Source organism: Mugil cephalus, chromosome 4 (genome assembly GCF_022458985.1).
Source record: "Mugil cephalus isolate CIBA_MC_2020 chromosome 4, CIBA_Mcephalus_1.1, whole genome shotgun sequence".
NCBI lineage: Eukaryota > Metazoa > Chordata > Actinopteri > Mugiliformes > Mugilidae > Mugil > Mugil cephalus.
This window is the reverse complement of record NC_061773.1, coordinates 4,782,053-4,798,956: the sequence shown is the minus strand read 5'-3', so window position 1 is coordinate 4,798,956 and position 16,904 is coordinate 4,782,053. Positions and strand designations below refer to the sequence as shown.

Genomic DNA, 16,904 nt, shown 5'->3' with positions numbered 1-16,904 from the left:
TGGGCAGCTTTAGGCTTCCTCTCTTGGTTGGTTGTGGAAGCAGGTGTGGTTACCTATGTGTGTGTGGCAGGCGGTGGAGGAGGAGGAGGGGTTGTTGGATGGAAAATTCCAGGTACCATGGGGAATTGTGGGAAAGGAGAATCTGGATACTGCAGCATCTGAGGTAATTGGGCTGGGGGAGGAGCAGTTCATTTAGAAGATTGTGTCTGTGGTGCAGGTCTGGGAAACGAGACGTACTGAGAGAAGTGTGGAGTTAAGGTGCTACTGTACCTGTAGTAAGGCCTGTGTTGCCATTACATACTGTGGAAATATTGGTAACACAGGATACTGAAGATGCTGCAAGACATGACCACTGTCACTAGGAGGCGCAGTTGTTGCTGTGATAAACTGTATGTCCCTACTGAAGGGCATGCAACTGAGTGCTCAACGTTTGCCGACAAAAGAGGGAGTAAATACTCCTTATCCTCCGAGGAAACAGAGTAATTCAAAAGCATATTTACAGTGCAATCTCCACATTTGAACACAAGGGGGCTTGTCATACCTTAACGCACAAGCAATGCCGATGAAAGGGGCATCCACACGCCAGACACTTTAAGAATTTTAATATCAAGTCACTGGATAAAGGCAGCAAATCTTATACGAAAAATACTTTTTTTTTCCTGAGATGTAGCGAAAACTACAGACAAAAAACACATTCACTTGAGATTTGATTACTTCAGCATGGCCCAAGAATCAAGGCTCAAACACAGTCCTACAGAGAAGTTGCCAGATTAATAGAGTGAGTTATTACCGTCACTACAAGTATTTAATTTTATTGTGTTCTCCAAATGAAATAAACGTGAATTAGATAACTGCATTATTTATCAGGGGGAATAAATAAACTAGACTAAGTGTGATTCATTTACCTTCTCGATCGGTCTAAAAATAAACCAGCCACTAACTCACAGATAATGCGTGTCAACTCCGAGGCACAAAACCAAAGGATCACGCGAGATGATCTTAGTCAAGATTTACCGCGAGTCGAATTTAGGTCACCCTGCTGTTGAGACGTGAAGGCAAGAAAGAGAGTCGTGCAGGGGCCGCAAACTCAGGTTTCCCACCGGAAACCGTACTCTGAGGCGCAGTGCTTTGGACAACAGCACCCGCGTCTTATCCGTCACAAAGTTTGAACGACGTTAGAGTCGCCATCACAGTGAAGTATGTGTTTAGAGACATCACACCTCTGTTGATCATTTTAGAGATGTGACTTCGTAAAGTTGTTGTTAGGCTACTCGCCAAGATCGTGACCTCGTTGAGTCGTCGTACATAGCTATACAGTGAAAACTGCTTAATTGCTTGATCAATCAATCAGCGCCACGTTGAGGAGAGAACACCTGAGACCAGTGATGATGGTCCAGAGTGAGAACTACAAGTTATCAGCTTATAATTGATGTAACTTGTATCCAATAGTGTCCCAGGAAAGAAAGAACCACACTATATATGTTCTAAAATCAGTTTATTTGAAAACTGTTTTTTTAGTTAAAAAATATGAACAAATTTAAATATCATTCAAACAATGTAAAACTTAGCCTCACTCAAAATGAACCACGCATTTCATTAATTAATTCACATTTTTACGTATGGCCTCCGTCAATGTTGTAGATAATTCAGTTGTTTTATTGACAAATGAAACAGTGAAAGCATCCCTTATATCTGGAACAAAGGGAGGGAGAGCTGTGGGTGGTCCTATGGGAAATTTTAAACTGATTGAAAACTCTGATAAAGTCTGTCCACAAACAGCACTGGTATAAAGAAACAAAATACTCATCAAATGTTCATAATATCCTCTATGAGGTGTTGTCATTTCCAACTTATTCCAGTCATGCACTTTACGTGTCAAAACATGTAAACACGAAAATACAGCTGAAGACTCTTCTAAAAAAAAACATGTAAAATCAATGAGGATATTTGTGAAATACTATGCAAGCTGCTGTGCTGAATATTTGAAATATTGAGACCTACACCAGTGAAACAGGTTTGCTGAAGTCCTGCAGAAGCCTTACAATTGAAATAAGCAGTGTCACTTGATTTGGAGAAGGACGTTGTGTCCTCTCACAGTTGAGGACAGCCTAGAGGTCTGTGATGTCGTCATCAGACCAGTCATGCTGACAGATCACTGTTGAGAATTCTTCTGGAGACCCTCTGCTGCCATTATAATCAGTTGTAGCTGTGGGTGACTGTACTGCCTCTTTGGCTTGGAAATGATCTAGAGACGCAGAAATAGACTCTGTGTCCAGCATCCACCCATAGTTCACATAAGCTGGACAAAATGCTGTTGGACCACCGTCTCCGTCAGTGGTGTCTTTACCCATTGTGTGAATCCAAGAGGGAGGTGGAGGAGTGAATAGACCTCCTGCTACAAGCTGTCCATGATGAAGGGCATTGTCAATGCTGCGCCTGAGGTTGATCGGAGATGGGGGCCTCATGTCAAACTCTATAATTGAAAGAACACACTCGCGTTCGCCTATTTTTTGCCACAATAATGCAGCCTGGGAGTCAGAGCTGCTGCAGCTAACAGGATCATTGCTGTATTCTTGCATAATGGTAGTTGGCTGATCGTCATATGGGCACATTACATTGTTACTGATACCTGCTCTGGTCAGGTTATGCTTCGTCCAGTTATTTGGCATCAAGTCTTCCCAGGTTTTCTCAGACTGTCTCAGCGGGCCTTTGCGTACTCTGGCCAAGAGCCTATCCCACAAGTTTTTCCTCTCCACCCTTCTAGGCACTTCGCCTCTGCTCTGTCCACAATCGGCCTTTAAATTACCTCTAGATGGTGCCCAGAAGATCCAAGATCCCAGGACAAGCAGAGAGAATCCCCAAGCTACCTCAAGGATTCTGGCCCAAAACTGACTGAGCCACCAGCCCCAGCCAAAGCGCCTCCAGTTCCCCAGTAGCCCATAAAGCCAGAAGAGACTATACGTCTGAAGGCCGCAGCACAGCACCCCAAAAAAGGCACATACTGCAGTGACTCGTTTTCCACGCCTATCAGCCCCCTGTGAAGGAATCCACTGTGGCACCGAGGATCCTAAAAAGGGATGTATGTGGGAAAGGGACATAGTGAGGATCCCCAAGCAGAATGGGAGACCCCAACACAGGGAGAGGGTCTGCAGCAAAAGAGGGAGGGCAAGGGATAAAGCTGAAGAGTATAAATCAGCTACAAGTAATGCAGTGCAATGCCATATAGCGAGGCCTCCAACCACCCATGGGCGTTGCACTTTTAATGGGAACAGTAATAACTTTAGTCCTTGGAGTGAGATCAGAGTGAGGGCAACCTGTGCCCACAGAAAAAGCACCAGAGGAACATTATGCAATGCCGCCAGAGTGGCATGAGACAAGACCTGGCAGGTACCATAAGGATCAAGTAGAAGGAGGAAGGATCGCAAAGAACCACCTATAATTAAGAGACTATTTGCCTGGGTCAGGGCAGAACAGAGGGGGTTAGGAAGGGTGCACGCTCCAGCCACTCCCAAAACTGCCAGGCCAGTCATCAGTGTGAAGAGACTTGCAGATCCAAAAACATGCAGTTCCCAGGCAAACGCCAGCGTGCGCCTCATGTCGTCCCAGAGCAGACTGGTGCCATTAAAGTTTTTAAAGACTCCAGGTCCTGACAGATTATGATTTGTCGTGTAAGGAAACACATTGGTTTGACTATGGATTTTAGGTCGGTCCCAACCTGAAAGAGAAAGACAGGGTTCTTAATGCAGGAGAAATTGATGACAAATTTTTATTTGATTAGTTGTTAGTATAAACCCTGTGTCCTCATCTAATCATCAACACGCCACATATGTCTGTGGAGGTTTTCATTCACCCAGGTCATAATAGATCCACAAAAAAAAAGAGAAAAAAACGCTGAAACAAGGAGAACACTCAAAACATTTCTTCAAGAACCTTTACAGTCCATTTGACCTTATTTCAGCTTTTATTCTTGATAAACAAACCACTTAAAAGTGACTAACAAGACAGCAAAATGCAATTCTACTTTAACCAGTACAGTTTGACCAGTGCATGGAACCACAAATCCAATATGTTTTACTAAAAGTATTAACTTTCCAAAAACATTTCAGAGTTGAGTCATCTGAAAATATGTTTCACATTGTTATTATTTCAATATCAATAGTGTACCAGAACATTTTACTTCAGTCAAATATGACAAATTTACTCACCAGTAGGAAAGTCATATTTCACACTGGATGTATGACTCTGTTTTAAGTGTTCCTCAGTTGTTATGTGGCTGCCTTCCAAGAAAGCTTCATCTGAGATTTTGCTTAAAATGGAGTCAGTGTATCCTGTAATTGAAGCACTGACTTTGTCGGCTCCTTGGTCAGGAAACTCTGAGTGCTGTGGAATAAGTGCCCGTGTTGTAGTTAATGGGATTCCAGACGTAGACTGGTTTTCATCGCTTGCTCCCTGAGGCCCCTTAGGAGTGAGTCGATCAATGAGTTGACGTGATGCTGTACTGCCAGCGTCATGTCCACTGCCCTCCACAGAGCTCTCTGAATGAAAGATCACTTGGCTGAATAAACTGTCCAAGTCACTGCTGTTTCCGGCTGCACTTTGAGTTACTTGGACTGAAGAATGTGAAGTTTTAAGAAGGTTCCCAAGTGCAGAGAGAGACACAGTTAGTGTAATGAAGAGCAAAGATGAACACGCCATTATGGACAATAAAATCCAAAGATCTGTAAAGAAGGGAGAGTGGAGAATTGACTTGGTTTCGCAGCAGCTTAGCATTTGGCATTAAAGGACGGATCACAAATATTCATCCCTAACTTAAAATCAGTTCTCTGCATTAAAATAGTTTACTCTTTGCTCCTGCTTGGTCATGTTCATATCAGCCATTCAAAGTTCCCTTCCTAGTCCCTTTCCATTTACCGTATCATTTAACGTGTATATAGCTAACACAAAACCACAAATACTCTCTTGTTTTATTACTATCTTTGCAGTCCAGGTCTACAGGAAACACTGATAGGAAACACAGATAAGAAATGTTGGACATAAAGTGGTTAGAACATGATCGGATATGACTAATCTGATGTTACATTCACATGAATGCTGGAACACTGTGTATTTCATTATCTGTCAGCAAACAGGAAGAGCTGATTATGTTTTGAAACTTTATGAAGTATTTATACAGAGCCCTGTTTTATAATTATGAAAAGGTTGCCTGAAGAAAGACATGAGAAGTTAGGTTGAGGTTAAGAGCCACACAGATTCCCAGATAATTGATCTTGTGTTCAAATCCTATAAGAACAATAATTCCCCTGAGTAATCCAGGGAGTGCATAACATCTGTGGATGGTTGGTCTCAGCAAAAATACAATGCTCAAATACGTGGAAGCTCACAGCATGAGTCAGCCTGACCTGGCTTTTTTTTTGGGAATGCCACTTCAGGGATATACTAGTATCACATTGTATGTTCAGAAAAAAACACAAAAGAAAAACGTTAAAAGAAATAAAAGAAATAATTTTCAGCGTGACATAAATTTGAATTATCAAATGCAAGTTTAAAAATATATTTGAACATTTTAGCACTGTTCAAATCCAAAGCGGTTTGAAATGCTACATAATCAAAATTATTTTGAGAGAAGCTTCACTAAACCATCAGCAGGATACAACTCATATTAATTAAATTGTAATTGTACATACTATAAGAATTTGAAATGCTCAATAATACCATATATTAGACCAGGGGTACCTGTGATTTCTTCTGCTCTGCTTCCTTTTAGCGCTTCATGGGTCGCACTCTAGCTGCAGCACAAGAGTGTTTAACATCCAAAAGAGCATCACAGCGAGGGTTGACCACAGTGAATTTACAGGCATGCTCACAGTCATCCAGCCTTCAAGCTGACGTCTTATTCCTATTACTGCACCGGCTGCTTACTTGGCATAATTCCATCTCACCTGCAGAAAGAAAGAACAGGAGCCTAAAAATAACACTCAATCTGTTTGATTAAAAAAACAAAACAAAAATCTGTTTAAATAAATAACCTCCTGATTATTGTCTTCATATATGAACATTTACTTTTAAAATAAAATAATTTTTGCAAGTAACTTGCGGTCAAAAAAAGCCCACGTGTCTCACCAGTCTCTCTCTGCAACAGCTGTTTAAAGGTAAATCCCTTCTCCAAAGGATTACATTAAGATTCTTAAAACGGCACAAAGTCACATGAAGAGAAACTGTGAAGCCAACCAAACACAAGCACAAAGAAGTTGTTTCATGCCAACTTCCTAGCTCATCATTTTATATGGTATGCATGAACTTATTCCAAACTTGAGACTGACTATTGACAAGATAGTGGATGTTACACATACTGTATCATTGATTAAAATTATTGGTAGTCACTAATAAGATAAATCTTGACTTTTCAATTACTAGTATGTATGTTTATTGAACAAAAAATATCTATATACACATGCTGCAACTACCATCATCAGTATGACCAGAGAGTTTAATTAACAGTGTACAGTGCGTGTGGGAATTAACTGTCTCCTGTCCAGTGTGTACAGGACACAGCCTATGCACACAGTGCATCTGTCTTGGTCCACCTTAAGAAGGGCAAGAGGCAGTTTGTTGTGGAGAGAGCAGGGGGAGGCCCTCAGCAGCGCATGCCTGGCTCTTTAAGGCAGACTGTGGAAGATAGATTTCTATTAAAGGTACATGCATTCAAATGTTTACCAGGCTTCATCAGAGACCTCCTGAAAAGCATTTCACCACTGTGTCAGTTTCCACATGTGTATGTATCTCATTTTAAATTGTTCAACTTTGTTTTCAGAGGTCTCTGGTTTATATTCAAACATTTTAGGGACATAGTTGCATAAAATGAAGCCTGACCAAGGAAAATTAACCCTATTATCTTTATCTTGTGCTGTCAGCATATGTTTTGACTAAGGGAAAAGACAAAAGTGAACAAACCGCAAAATTCAGCAAAAACATTTTCACATCTATGTGTAAGTCAGCATACCAGTTCATACCCTCACTTGAGTTTTTACACTTAGTTTTTCAGTGTAAAAAGAAAAAAAAAATAATAAAAAATAATAAATAGGTGCATATCAAGTTTGCAAGTTACCTAATACAGATGTGAGAGATTTTGGTTGTCTTTTGTACAGACAATGTTGAAACCCCTGTCATAATATACCTTTAACTACATGTTAATTCCCAGTGATTTAATTTTGATATAGCAGTTTTCAGAGAGTCACACCATGTTGCTTCTGTTGATCCCAGGATGGGTCTCTGTTATCAGGGCAACGCGACAGGCCGTAACCTGAAAGAGCAGCCTGGAGAGGAGTCGCGCCGTTACCGGGGCCTACACTTCCGTCATTTTATACCTCACTAGATAAACACGGTGCAGTAGTTTGTGTGTATTCGTGCTTGGTATGGATGGGGGTTCGCTACGTGGTGTCTACTGGGATAAATAAGCGTCGCGCCTGCCTTGGCTGGAGGTGGTAAACTTGTTTCATCATATCGACGGAGCAGCCCGGAGCTCGCCCTGGAAATAAGCAGACGTCAGAGACCTCGCCTGCTGTTAACGTCCCACCGCAGTCCGGCCTCAGCCTTGTTCACTACCCGCTCAGTGTGGCGAGGTGAACGGCATGCTGGTGGCAGCTGAGAGACGTTTATCGGCTTTTTAGTTTTAAACGCCGTGCCTTGGCGGAAAGGAGAGGATTTCGTTTTATTTAAGGTAGCATGGCAGGATCCAGAGCTAGCTAGCAAGCTAGCATTAGCACGGCGTTTAGCTAGCACTGGGATATTGCAATGGACGGGGCGTCGCATTGATGTTTTTTTAAAAATAATTTATGATACGGAACAACCGTTGTAGCTTATTTGTATAATTTGCAGTACATATTTAATTGGTATCCGACAGTAGAGTCAATTGGTTCTTGTGGACTGTGACAAAACATAGCCTTGCTAACACTGGAAAGCTAGCATGCTAGCAACTAGTTGTACCGTAGCCACTCTTTATACACACTTTATTCACCAAGTCTGAGAAACAGTGTTTGCGTCCTGGACCGTGGCTCCATAAACATTTAACCTTATTTGTTGCACACATTTGGACTTGAACTAATCTGTAACTGTAACGTTTTAAGTTAATAAATAAACACACTTGAGTTGCTGCATTAGCTCCAAACCAAAGTGCACTTTATCATGAGAACAAATCATATTATTATGTCCTCTCGTGCTTTAAAATACAGTATTTAGCTTATTATGATGCCTTTATCCTAATATAGATGGTAAAGGGTTCATTGGAATAGTCTAAAGCCTACTTGTGTGTTTACAGTCAGTGTAAACTTTGATTTAATTCTGTAAATTTAAAGGAAATATCATTGTTATCATCATCATTCCAGGTCCAGAGACGATGAATGAGCAGGAGAGCGGTGTGGTGTCCTTTGATGAGTATGTGCGGCAGAAGGCCCGTACTGTTCCTCAGCACAGAATGAAGGAGTTCCTGGAGTCTCTTGCCAAGGGCCCTGAGGTGCTGCAGGAGTTCAGCCAGCAGGGAGGGGCCGTCACCACTACAGCCATGGTGTACCAGCAGCAGGGTGCCAACTGTATCTACACAGATAGCACAGAGGTGGCTGGATCGCTCCTAGAGCTGGCCTGCCCGGTAAGACACCGTGGTTGTTGTTGAATTGCCCTGTTGCTGTTGTTTGGTGATGTGCAGCCTGTTCTACTTCAATCGTATACGTGTTTATTACAGGTACAGGTGACCTCAACAGAGATTTCGCCCCAACTGTCTGTGCAACAAGGGTCTGAACAGCAGCTTGAAGTACAGGTTAGTTAATACACAGTATTTTTTAGATTGCACATGACAGATGGGGCCAGGGTCCAGAAATGCCTTCATTACTCATCATCATGAGGAAAACAAAGAGGTGTGTGGTGTGTGAGTCACTAAGATAAAGTTAAATTCATTGTTGTTGGATCCACTTGCTGCTGAGAAGAGTTTCAGCTTTATTTGAGTAAGTCTTTTTTCAGTGCTTTTAGGTGATTCTGACATGCACTATTTCTTTAATGCATGTTCTCATGTTCTCTCTCACTGCTGCAGTTGATTCTGTCACCGTCTGATGTTAAATGTATAAATATGACTAAAGACTGAGACTGAAGACAGAAAAATCCACACTGCTTCTTTATCGTGACATTTGAAGCTGTCACAATGCATGCCACATTATTGATAGTTTTTTTTTTATTGCAACTCCACCTTCATGAATACCAGGGTCCATTTGGAGATTTAACGAAAAAAAGATTTTACAGTTTTCATTCGGCATAAAAAAAGAAAAAGAAATGTATGCCTTCACACTGTACCAGTGAGCAGTGAGATAAGAAATTCCTTGACATGATTACTGTTTATTTTTCCACACTCCTCCCTCTGTGACAGGTTCAGATTCAGGAACAGCAGGGCCAAACAGTCGGCCAGGTCCTTCAGGTGGCCTCTCCCTCTCAGCAGGACTTACAGGGAATCTCAACAGCCCAGTTTATCCAATCGGGAGAGCTCACAGAGGAGCAGCAACAACAGGTCCAATATCAGTTTTACTCATTTACACCCATGTCATATGCATCTGGGTGATCCATTATGGCTGTTTTGTGACCATGCTAACTGTGCTTCACAGATTCAGGCACAGTTGCTGGCAGCTGTAGCTGGAGGACAGCAAATCCAGTTGTCCAGCGGCCAACAAATTCAGTTACAAGGAACGCAGCATATTCAGCTGCCAGGGGGGCAGCAAATTCAACTTCAGGCTGGCCAACACATTCAGTTACAAGGTGGCCAACAGATCCAGATCCAGACCATAGAGGCCATGTCTCCTTCCCATCAACAGGAGTCTCCCAGAGAGGCAGAGAGGAGGGCTGGCACTGTCGCAACTGTTCTCCAACCTGCCAAGAAGCGCAAGGTAGATGTCCCTCTAGCAGTGTCCTACGCTGTGCCACAGGGACAGCAGGTGGCTACGGTTCTAGCTATCCCTCAAGGGCAGCAGCAGAGTTACGTGTCCCTACGACCAGATTTGCTCACCGTTGACAGTGCCCAACTGTACAGCACTACAGGAACGATCACTGGTCCAACGGGTGAGACCTGGACCATCCCTGTGTACTCCACTCCACAGCAGCAGGGAGTAACTCACATTGCTATACCACAGGAGTCATATAGCACAGTGCAAGTTACCACCACCAATGGCAAGGACAAAGCGTCCACCAGTCCCTCATCAAGGTCTGCAGATATGCATTTGGCCTCAGCTGCAACACAGGAGGAAATAGTACAGACCCTGTTCCCAGCCCAGTTCATGAATGGGAACATTCACATCCCTTTGGCAGTGCAGACTGTAGGAGGGACTTACAACACTACACAGTCGGTACACATATGGGACCCAAATCAACAGCAGGGCCAAGGTGAAGAGGGACAAGAGCAGCAGCTCCATCTGCAGGTTAGAAAAGACTTTCTTTTTACAGTCATGATTTGTTCTGACCAAGAATAATATGACTTGAACTTAGCTGGTCAAAATACTAAGAGCAATACACAAAGTTTGATGTTTATATTTTGATTTTGTACAGGGTCAAGTAGAGACAGAGGCTCATGCTGAACCACCTACAGAGATTCTGGTTCCTGTCTCTCTAAAGCCAGAGGAGGGCCTGGAGGTGTGGCGCCTTTGGGTGAAGCGAAAAAATGCTGAATTAAGCAAGCAGGAAAAGGAAAAACTTGCTCCCATAGGACGTAAGTAAACTTGGCTGGTAATTTAGACAGAGACAAATAATAAACACTTCATAGTAAAAACACAAACATAACGGTGTCTTACTTTTCTGTGTCTGTATTCAGGCCGTCAGCCACTGCGTTTTCAGGAGGACTTGGTGTCCAGTGCTGTAGCTGAACTAAACCTGGGTCTTTCCTTGATGACTCGGGAGGCACGAGGATCAGAGGAAGAACAATATGCATCTGATGTCCTGTACTATGTTTTCTTGTGTATTCAGAAGGTTAGTATCAAATGCTCAAACATGAAAATTATTTAAAAAAAAAAAAAAAAAAGACTGTCTTAAATTACTGGTTTGGTTTCTTTTTCCAGTATCTCTCTGAAAATGGACGTGTGGATGATATTTTCTCCGATCCATATTACACACGTTTTTGTGAGAGTTTATACAAAATACTGTATGACTGGAAACCCAGTGTCCACCCTTTAGGTAAGACAGAATCAACATTTACACATCTATGTAACTGTTTCGTGGAAAGAATTCCTCATGATATTCTTCCATCTCAGGTTATATCATTCCAAGTCACGTGACGGAGGAGATGCTGTGGGAGTGTAAACAGCTCGGTGCACATTCGCCATCGACATTGCTCACGACGCTAATGTATTACAACACTAAGTAAGTCTCTGTATGAAGGTGATTTGTTATCTTTGATGACACAGGCAAGAATTTCAAATACTCAATATGGTAAAATGTTTTTCACAGGTATTTCCGCCTGATAACACCTGAACAGCACATGAAAGTAGCTTTCTCAAAGGTCTTGCGACACTCAAGGAAGAACCCTGCTAACGCCAAGGACAAAGCAACCAGTATTCGCCTTCTCAAGGGACAAGGTTCCCACAGTGCCGGACAAAAAGGTGCTCAGTACAGTTACAGCCGTGCTAACATTTTACTATGAAGCGTGGCGTAAATTACTGTTGGTGACCGGGTGTGTGATGCCTCTTTCAGGAAACGATGACATGTACGAAGAGCAGATCGAGGACCCTGATAATCCTCTTCGTTGTCCCATTAAACTGTACGACTTTTACCTCTTCAAATGGTGAGTGAAGCTTCATCGCTAAAATCCTGAACTGAATTATCCGTTGGTATCTACGGCAAAACCCTCACCTCACTGCTTGTGCTCCAGTCCTCAGAGTGTCAAAGGACGTAACGATGCATACTACATGACCCCAGAGCCTGTCGTTGCACCAAACAGCCCGATGTGGTACTCGTCTCAGCCCCTCACGAGTCAGCAAGTGGAACACATACTGGCTCGCATCCTCGTGATCCGAGAGATTCAGGAGATCATCTGCACTGGTCCAGAAAATGTGAGCTAAAATGCGAGGACTGACTGGACTGATGGGAACTTGTTCTCAATATTTGTTGACTATGCAGTACCCATCCTGACTCTATAAACCTCAATAGCCATCAAATAAAGTGGAACAACATCTGACACAATCATTTTCTTCTGGTGAGAGTAACCTGATTGCACTCGCCATTTTTCTCTGATGATTTGTTTTCCTCTAACGAGTTGGACTGTTTCTTTATCTATCTTTGTAAGCAATCGCTGAAACTTTTGAACCTTTAAGTTAAAAAGGTCTGAGTGTCATCACTGCTGGCTAAAAACTCCTCTCAGCTGAGCAGAGGTACATTTTCATGTAATAGACAGTCAGTATGACACACACACGTATACATATATATATATATATATATTTAATCTTTCACTTCTTATCCCCACCAACCTTTAACCAAGTCTTAGTTCCTGTCGAGGTTCCACTATGAAACATTAAACTCCAAACAAGACAATTTGCAGGGACCACAATTTTTGTATTCTGGCTTCATTTTGGATCATGTATTGATATGTTCAAAGCTGAAAAACTTGTGCCTGTTTTTTCAAAAATGACTTCATAATTTATGCCTGTGGATCTCTGAGTGAGTTGAACCTCAACATATTCACATGGTCAAGTGCTATATTGTAGTCATTGAGGAGATATTTTTTTCTCAGGTTGAGCTAGTAGTTGAAAACTCATCAAGGATTTTTTTTTTGCCAACTCATTCCTCCATGTATGTGTGTAGGTTATTAAAAAGAATATGCACACGGCAACATACTTGTATCAAGATTCATGTCAGGAGAAGTCATGAGCACTGTGTAAGTTGTGGCCTTACTTATTCAAATAATACCTCCCACGAAATGACGTACACGAACAAACAGTCCGAATACAGTTCGTTTATTTATAGAAATTTTTTTATAGCTTTCTAAGAACATACTGGGTAACATTTCATCTTCACAAAGAGGCTTCTGTGCTCGATAATGTTTCATATCAGCACTGCAATAATGCAGCATTTAATTCCCCATTTAATTTAAATGGTTATCGCTTCTCACAACTATGCTGATAAGATTGTTTTGACCAAGGAGACGGTCATTTATCATCTTTTTCATCAGAAAACATTAAATGCAATCGACCCAGTGTTTGCGTGAAGTATTTTGGCAGCGGGCAGGTCACGTTAACGTCGTCTTGGCTGGTTCCCTGCAGAATTAGTTGTCTAGCGTGCAGATGGAGAGGGAGGTGACGGCTCTTGCTCTGTTCCAGTCCAAGCTTTCCCAACACGCGTTCGGGTAATTTCTGTGGAATCAAAATGTACCACTTAGTCGAAATTGGAGACACTTGCAGAGCTGTGGTTCTTCTTGTTCCTTCCATATATATGTAATAAGCAACAGCAAACCTCTAATTCCACAATTAACATTTGAATGAATTAACTTTGAATATGAGCGATCGGATTCAAAAAAGGGGTCGGTTTGGCTTCTGATGGTGGCGTTTGATGAAACAAGGCAAAAGCTGTGAATGTTAAATGTGTACAATAAAACGCAAACCTAAATTTGACGTTACATGTCAGGGAGGTAAAAAGACATCCTAGGCCCCTGTGTTAGTTATATTAGATTAACAGCAAGAAAATCACAGAGACTATCTTCATGCTCATATTAAGCTTCCAAACATTTAAATCATAAATTAGGAAGCATACGCACTGATCTGTCAACAGCTAACAAAGGGATAGAGGTGATGGGCCCTTCATGCATGTATGTAACTATACAGACCAGCACTAGGATTGTTAATATCAGTGAGTCTAGGTTTTGATGTCAGCATAGTTTCTGTAGGTATAATGCAGCATTTGTCACATAGTAATAGAAACCTCCTTTATCTGCCACAATGTGATATCAGTCCTGATTGTTTTGAAGTCGCCCTGTTCTCTGTGGATCGTTGTAAATGTGTTTTACCTGGGGAGCCAGTTTACTCCAGTGGGAATATTTATGGTCACCAAGAATGGGGCATCCCAGAGCATACGCCATATGAACCCTCATCTGATGCTTCACTCCTGCGGACACAAGGAAGACACGAAGACTCTCAGTAATCCAGGTCTTACTATAACCATAAAAAGAGGCTAAAACAAAAGCAAGTGGACTTGTTGAGATTTCTTGAAGATGTGGGTGCTAAACTGGGCTTTTGTCAAAAACATTAATAGAAAATTCAGAACAGACAGAGATTCAGATAATAAGAAAATATTATACCTCGCTAGATATATTGCTGGGGTATCAGAAACTCACCCCAGGCAATATAGTTTATACAGTTCAGTGGATTGAGGAAAGCTTAGACCGATACACTGGTGAATGATTTGACACAAGAAAGCCAGCTCCTCTGGTCAGGACTCGGCAGTCCGTCTAGACCCGAGGCACAAGTGACACTCTTAGCATTTTAGTTAGAGAAGAAAGATGGTCTATAAGAGGAGCAGAAGAAGTCATCTCTATATAACTGGAATACTGGATTATTATATTTTTCAGGCACTTGTAGTTGTTCCTAAAAGGTTTCACCCCCATTCACACCCTGGTCTGTGAAACAAATAAAGACTCCCCACCAGTCATTTAAAAGAAAGTACTTGACAGATGGTGAAATGCCTACAAGAAAACTCTTAACAAGTCCAGTTGCCACCTTTTTTTTTTTTATTTTTTTTTTTTATAGATAACAGACATGTGAAGAAAATTCATCCAGAAATAATTTCATAATCACAAGTTCACAAAAGCTGTCTTCTCACCGGTAACAGGCTGGAGCTCCACAAGGCTGCAGCCACTGCTGCTGTCCAGGACTCTGTACTTGGTGACTGCAGGATGGGCTTGCCGACTGGTTCGGACTTTGGTTATACCGTCGCCTGCTTCATTCATTTTAAAAACAGGACTTAATGCCATCTGAAATTAAAGTGAATATTAAGAGACTTGAGAAGAGTTCATCAGCACCAACACTGGAGACAGTGGTGAAAAACCAACATAGTTCAACAACTCAGTGTAAACAACAGCAAAAAATGTTGATATTTTTCTCAGTTGATTAACTATTGCACCAACAAAACCATAGAAGAAGAAATACCTTGTAGTGTGACTGAGGACCTGGGACTGCCTTCTCTATGAGAGGAATGTCAATAAATCCTTCAGATGGCACAGGAACACCCACTGTAACAACCCTGGAGAAGAACAGCGGGGAAGTGAAAGACATATTGTGACTACATGGACACACACACAAAAAAACACTTATTTATCACCATCATCTCACCAGTATCTCTTTTCCAATTGGTTATTTCTATCCAGGGTGAGTATATGCTCTGCTACTTCTTCACTCCTGGCCAACAGTAGAGTTCCTGATGAGTCCTTCTCCAGACCCAGAGTGGGGAACAGCATAGAGTCAGAATTTATCTTCATCCCATCCATCATTTTGGAGAGAACAGGAAGCACAGAGCAGATGGAAGTGATGCTTGAGTCTTCTGAGAAAGGGCAACAAATGTAAACATAAGCTTCAGCATGATATATGATATTATCCAAAATATGTTGTCATAGTACCTCACTACAATACTGATGCTGCAATGACACAAGGTGTGTATATATAAAGACTTGACACTAATCAAGCACCTCACTTGGAACTCCACAACACCTTATTTGTGCATTTGTCCAATCAGCAGTGCAGTGGATAAAAATCCTGATTCACAACAGCATGGGGAAAATGTGATACCAGTGACTTTGACTATGACAGGTTGTGTTCAGTGTTTCCGAAACTCCTTAAATCTGGGACCAACCCCATGAAAGAAAATCCAATATGCAGCTGGCAGAAAGACTTTACTAACTCAAATAACCACAAACCTGATATTACAGTACAGCATTTCTAATGCTCAGGGGGCTCAGGTTGTGTGTGTTGGCAGATACAATGATTCAATACATGTTTGTTTACATTATTCATTCATTTGCAGAATAATCTTTGGGTCTATAACATGTCAGAGAAAATGTCTAGTTAATCTGAAACAAAAAAGTATTTGATTTACAGACAGAATTGATTGGAGTTCATTCTATTGAACTTATGTCACAAAGACAAACTCTCAAGCTGAATATGTGGGTGCTTTTGAACTAAATGTCTTAAAAAAAAAAAACACTGAGTATTTAAAGTAAGATGAAACACAACGGGGAAACATGAAGTTATGACATTGGAAGGAAAAAAAACAACTTTTATTTTTATAATATTTTATCTCACAGCACAGCACCCTGACATCATAGTCCTTATTTTCCTTTTAAACTGATCTGTTTTGCGATTCTATTTAACTCTTGGCTGCTTACCTCTGACAGGGACACCATAGGGTTTGTTGATGACAACTACATCTTTGTCCCGGTACAGCACGCTCTTGTGGAGGTGTTTGGCCAACACGTTGGGGTGAACATTTTGTAGCTGCTGACTGAACCGTTTCAGCTCCGACACCCTCTTCTGCTGGGCGGACATAGGAGCCTCTGTAGTCTTTGTCTTCGCCCTGTTTTGCCGGATTTTCCGGGCCAGGTCGATCGCTCTCAGCCGGGGCTTGTCACCGGTGTCAGAGCCTGGAGAGTGTGGGGCGGCGGTGGTCTGACTCCGGCTGAGGGTCAGTGCTGCCGCCGGGGTCCGGAGGCAGTCTGCCCGTGGTCTGATCCGAGAGAAGAGGTGGTTCATGTCACACATACAAGCTATCCTTCTACAGCTGTTCATTGTGGCACAGCGTGCAGCTAAACAGTGCACATGAGATGGACATATAATATAACCCTGAACTTTGCAGGAAACACGCTGCCCAACGACTTCCGGGTCATACCTTTCTGGAAAAAAACG

At 42.0% G+C, this 16,904-nt stretch overlaps 3 protein-coding genes across 4 annotated transcripts; 1 reads left to right on the top strand and 2 right to left on the bottom strand.

Annotated features, from left to right (window-relative positions):
- Positions 1-1,484: 1,484 nt before the first annotated feature.
- Positions 1,485-5,929, bottom strand: LOC125007001 (proline-rich transmembrane protein 3-like). Of its 2 annotated transcripts, XM_047583553.1 has the most exons (3): positions 5,734-5,929; positions 4,206-4,718; positions 1,485-3,715 (listed from the first exon to the last, which is right to left on the bottom strand). In XM_047583553.1, the coding sequence occupies exons 2-3, from the start codon at positions 4,693-4,695 to the stop codon at positions 2,109-2,111; spliced, it is 2,097 nt and encodes a 698-aa protein (XP_047439509.1). In that variant the 5' UTR covers positions 4,696-4,718; positions 5,734-5,929; the 3' UTR covers positions 1,485-2,108. The 2 variants fall into 2 exon arrangements, with proteins under 2 accessions (XP_047439509.1, XP_047439508.1); XM_047583552.1 differs by lacking the exon at positions 5,734-5,929 and having other exon boundaries at positions 4,206-4,812.
- A 1,363-nt stretch (positions 5,930-7,292) lies between these two features.
- Positions 7,293-12,847, top strand: LOC125006641 (transcriptional regulator QRICH1-like). The gene is made up of 12 exons (XM_047582882.1): positions 7,293-7,717; positions 8,382-8,641; positions 8,735-8,809; positions 9,410-9,547; positions 9,642-10,448; positions 10,576-10,735; positions 10,838-10,992; positions 11,082-11,196; positions 11,274-11,382; positions 11,470-11,621; positions 11,713-11,803; positions 11,891-12,847. The coding sequence occupies exons 2-12, from the start codon at positions 8,393-8,395 to the stop codon at positions 12,078-12,080; spliced, it is 2,241 nt and encodes a 746-aa protein (XP_047438838.1). The 5' UTR covers positions 7,293-7,717; positions 8,382-8,392; the 3' UTR covers positions 12,081-12,847.
- Positions 12,848-12,955: 108 nt separating this feature from the next.
- Positions 12,956-16,900, bottom strand: rpusd4 (RNA pseudouridine synthase D4). The gene is made up of 6 exons (XM_047582884.1): positions 16,388-16,900; positions 15,339-15,546; positions 15,156-15,249; positions 14,830-14,980; positions 14,018-14,115; positions 12,956-13,367 (listed from the first exon to the last, which is right to left on the bottom strand). Exons 1-6 carry the CDS (start codon positions 16,785-16,787, stop codon positions 13,164-13,166), a joined length of 1,155 nt encoding a protein of 384 aa, XP_047438840.1. The 5' UTR covers positions 16,788-16,900; the 3' UTR covers positions 12,956-13,163.
- Positions 16,901-16,904: the final 4 nt, after the last annotated feature.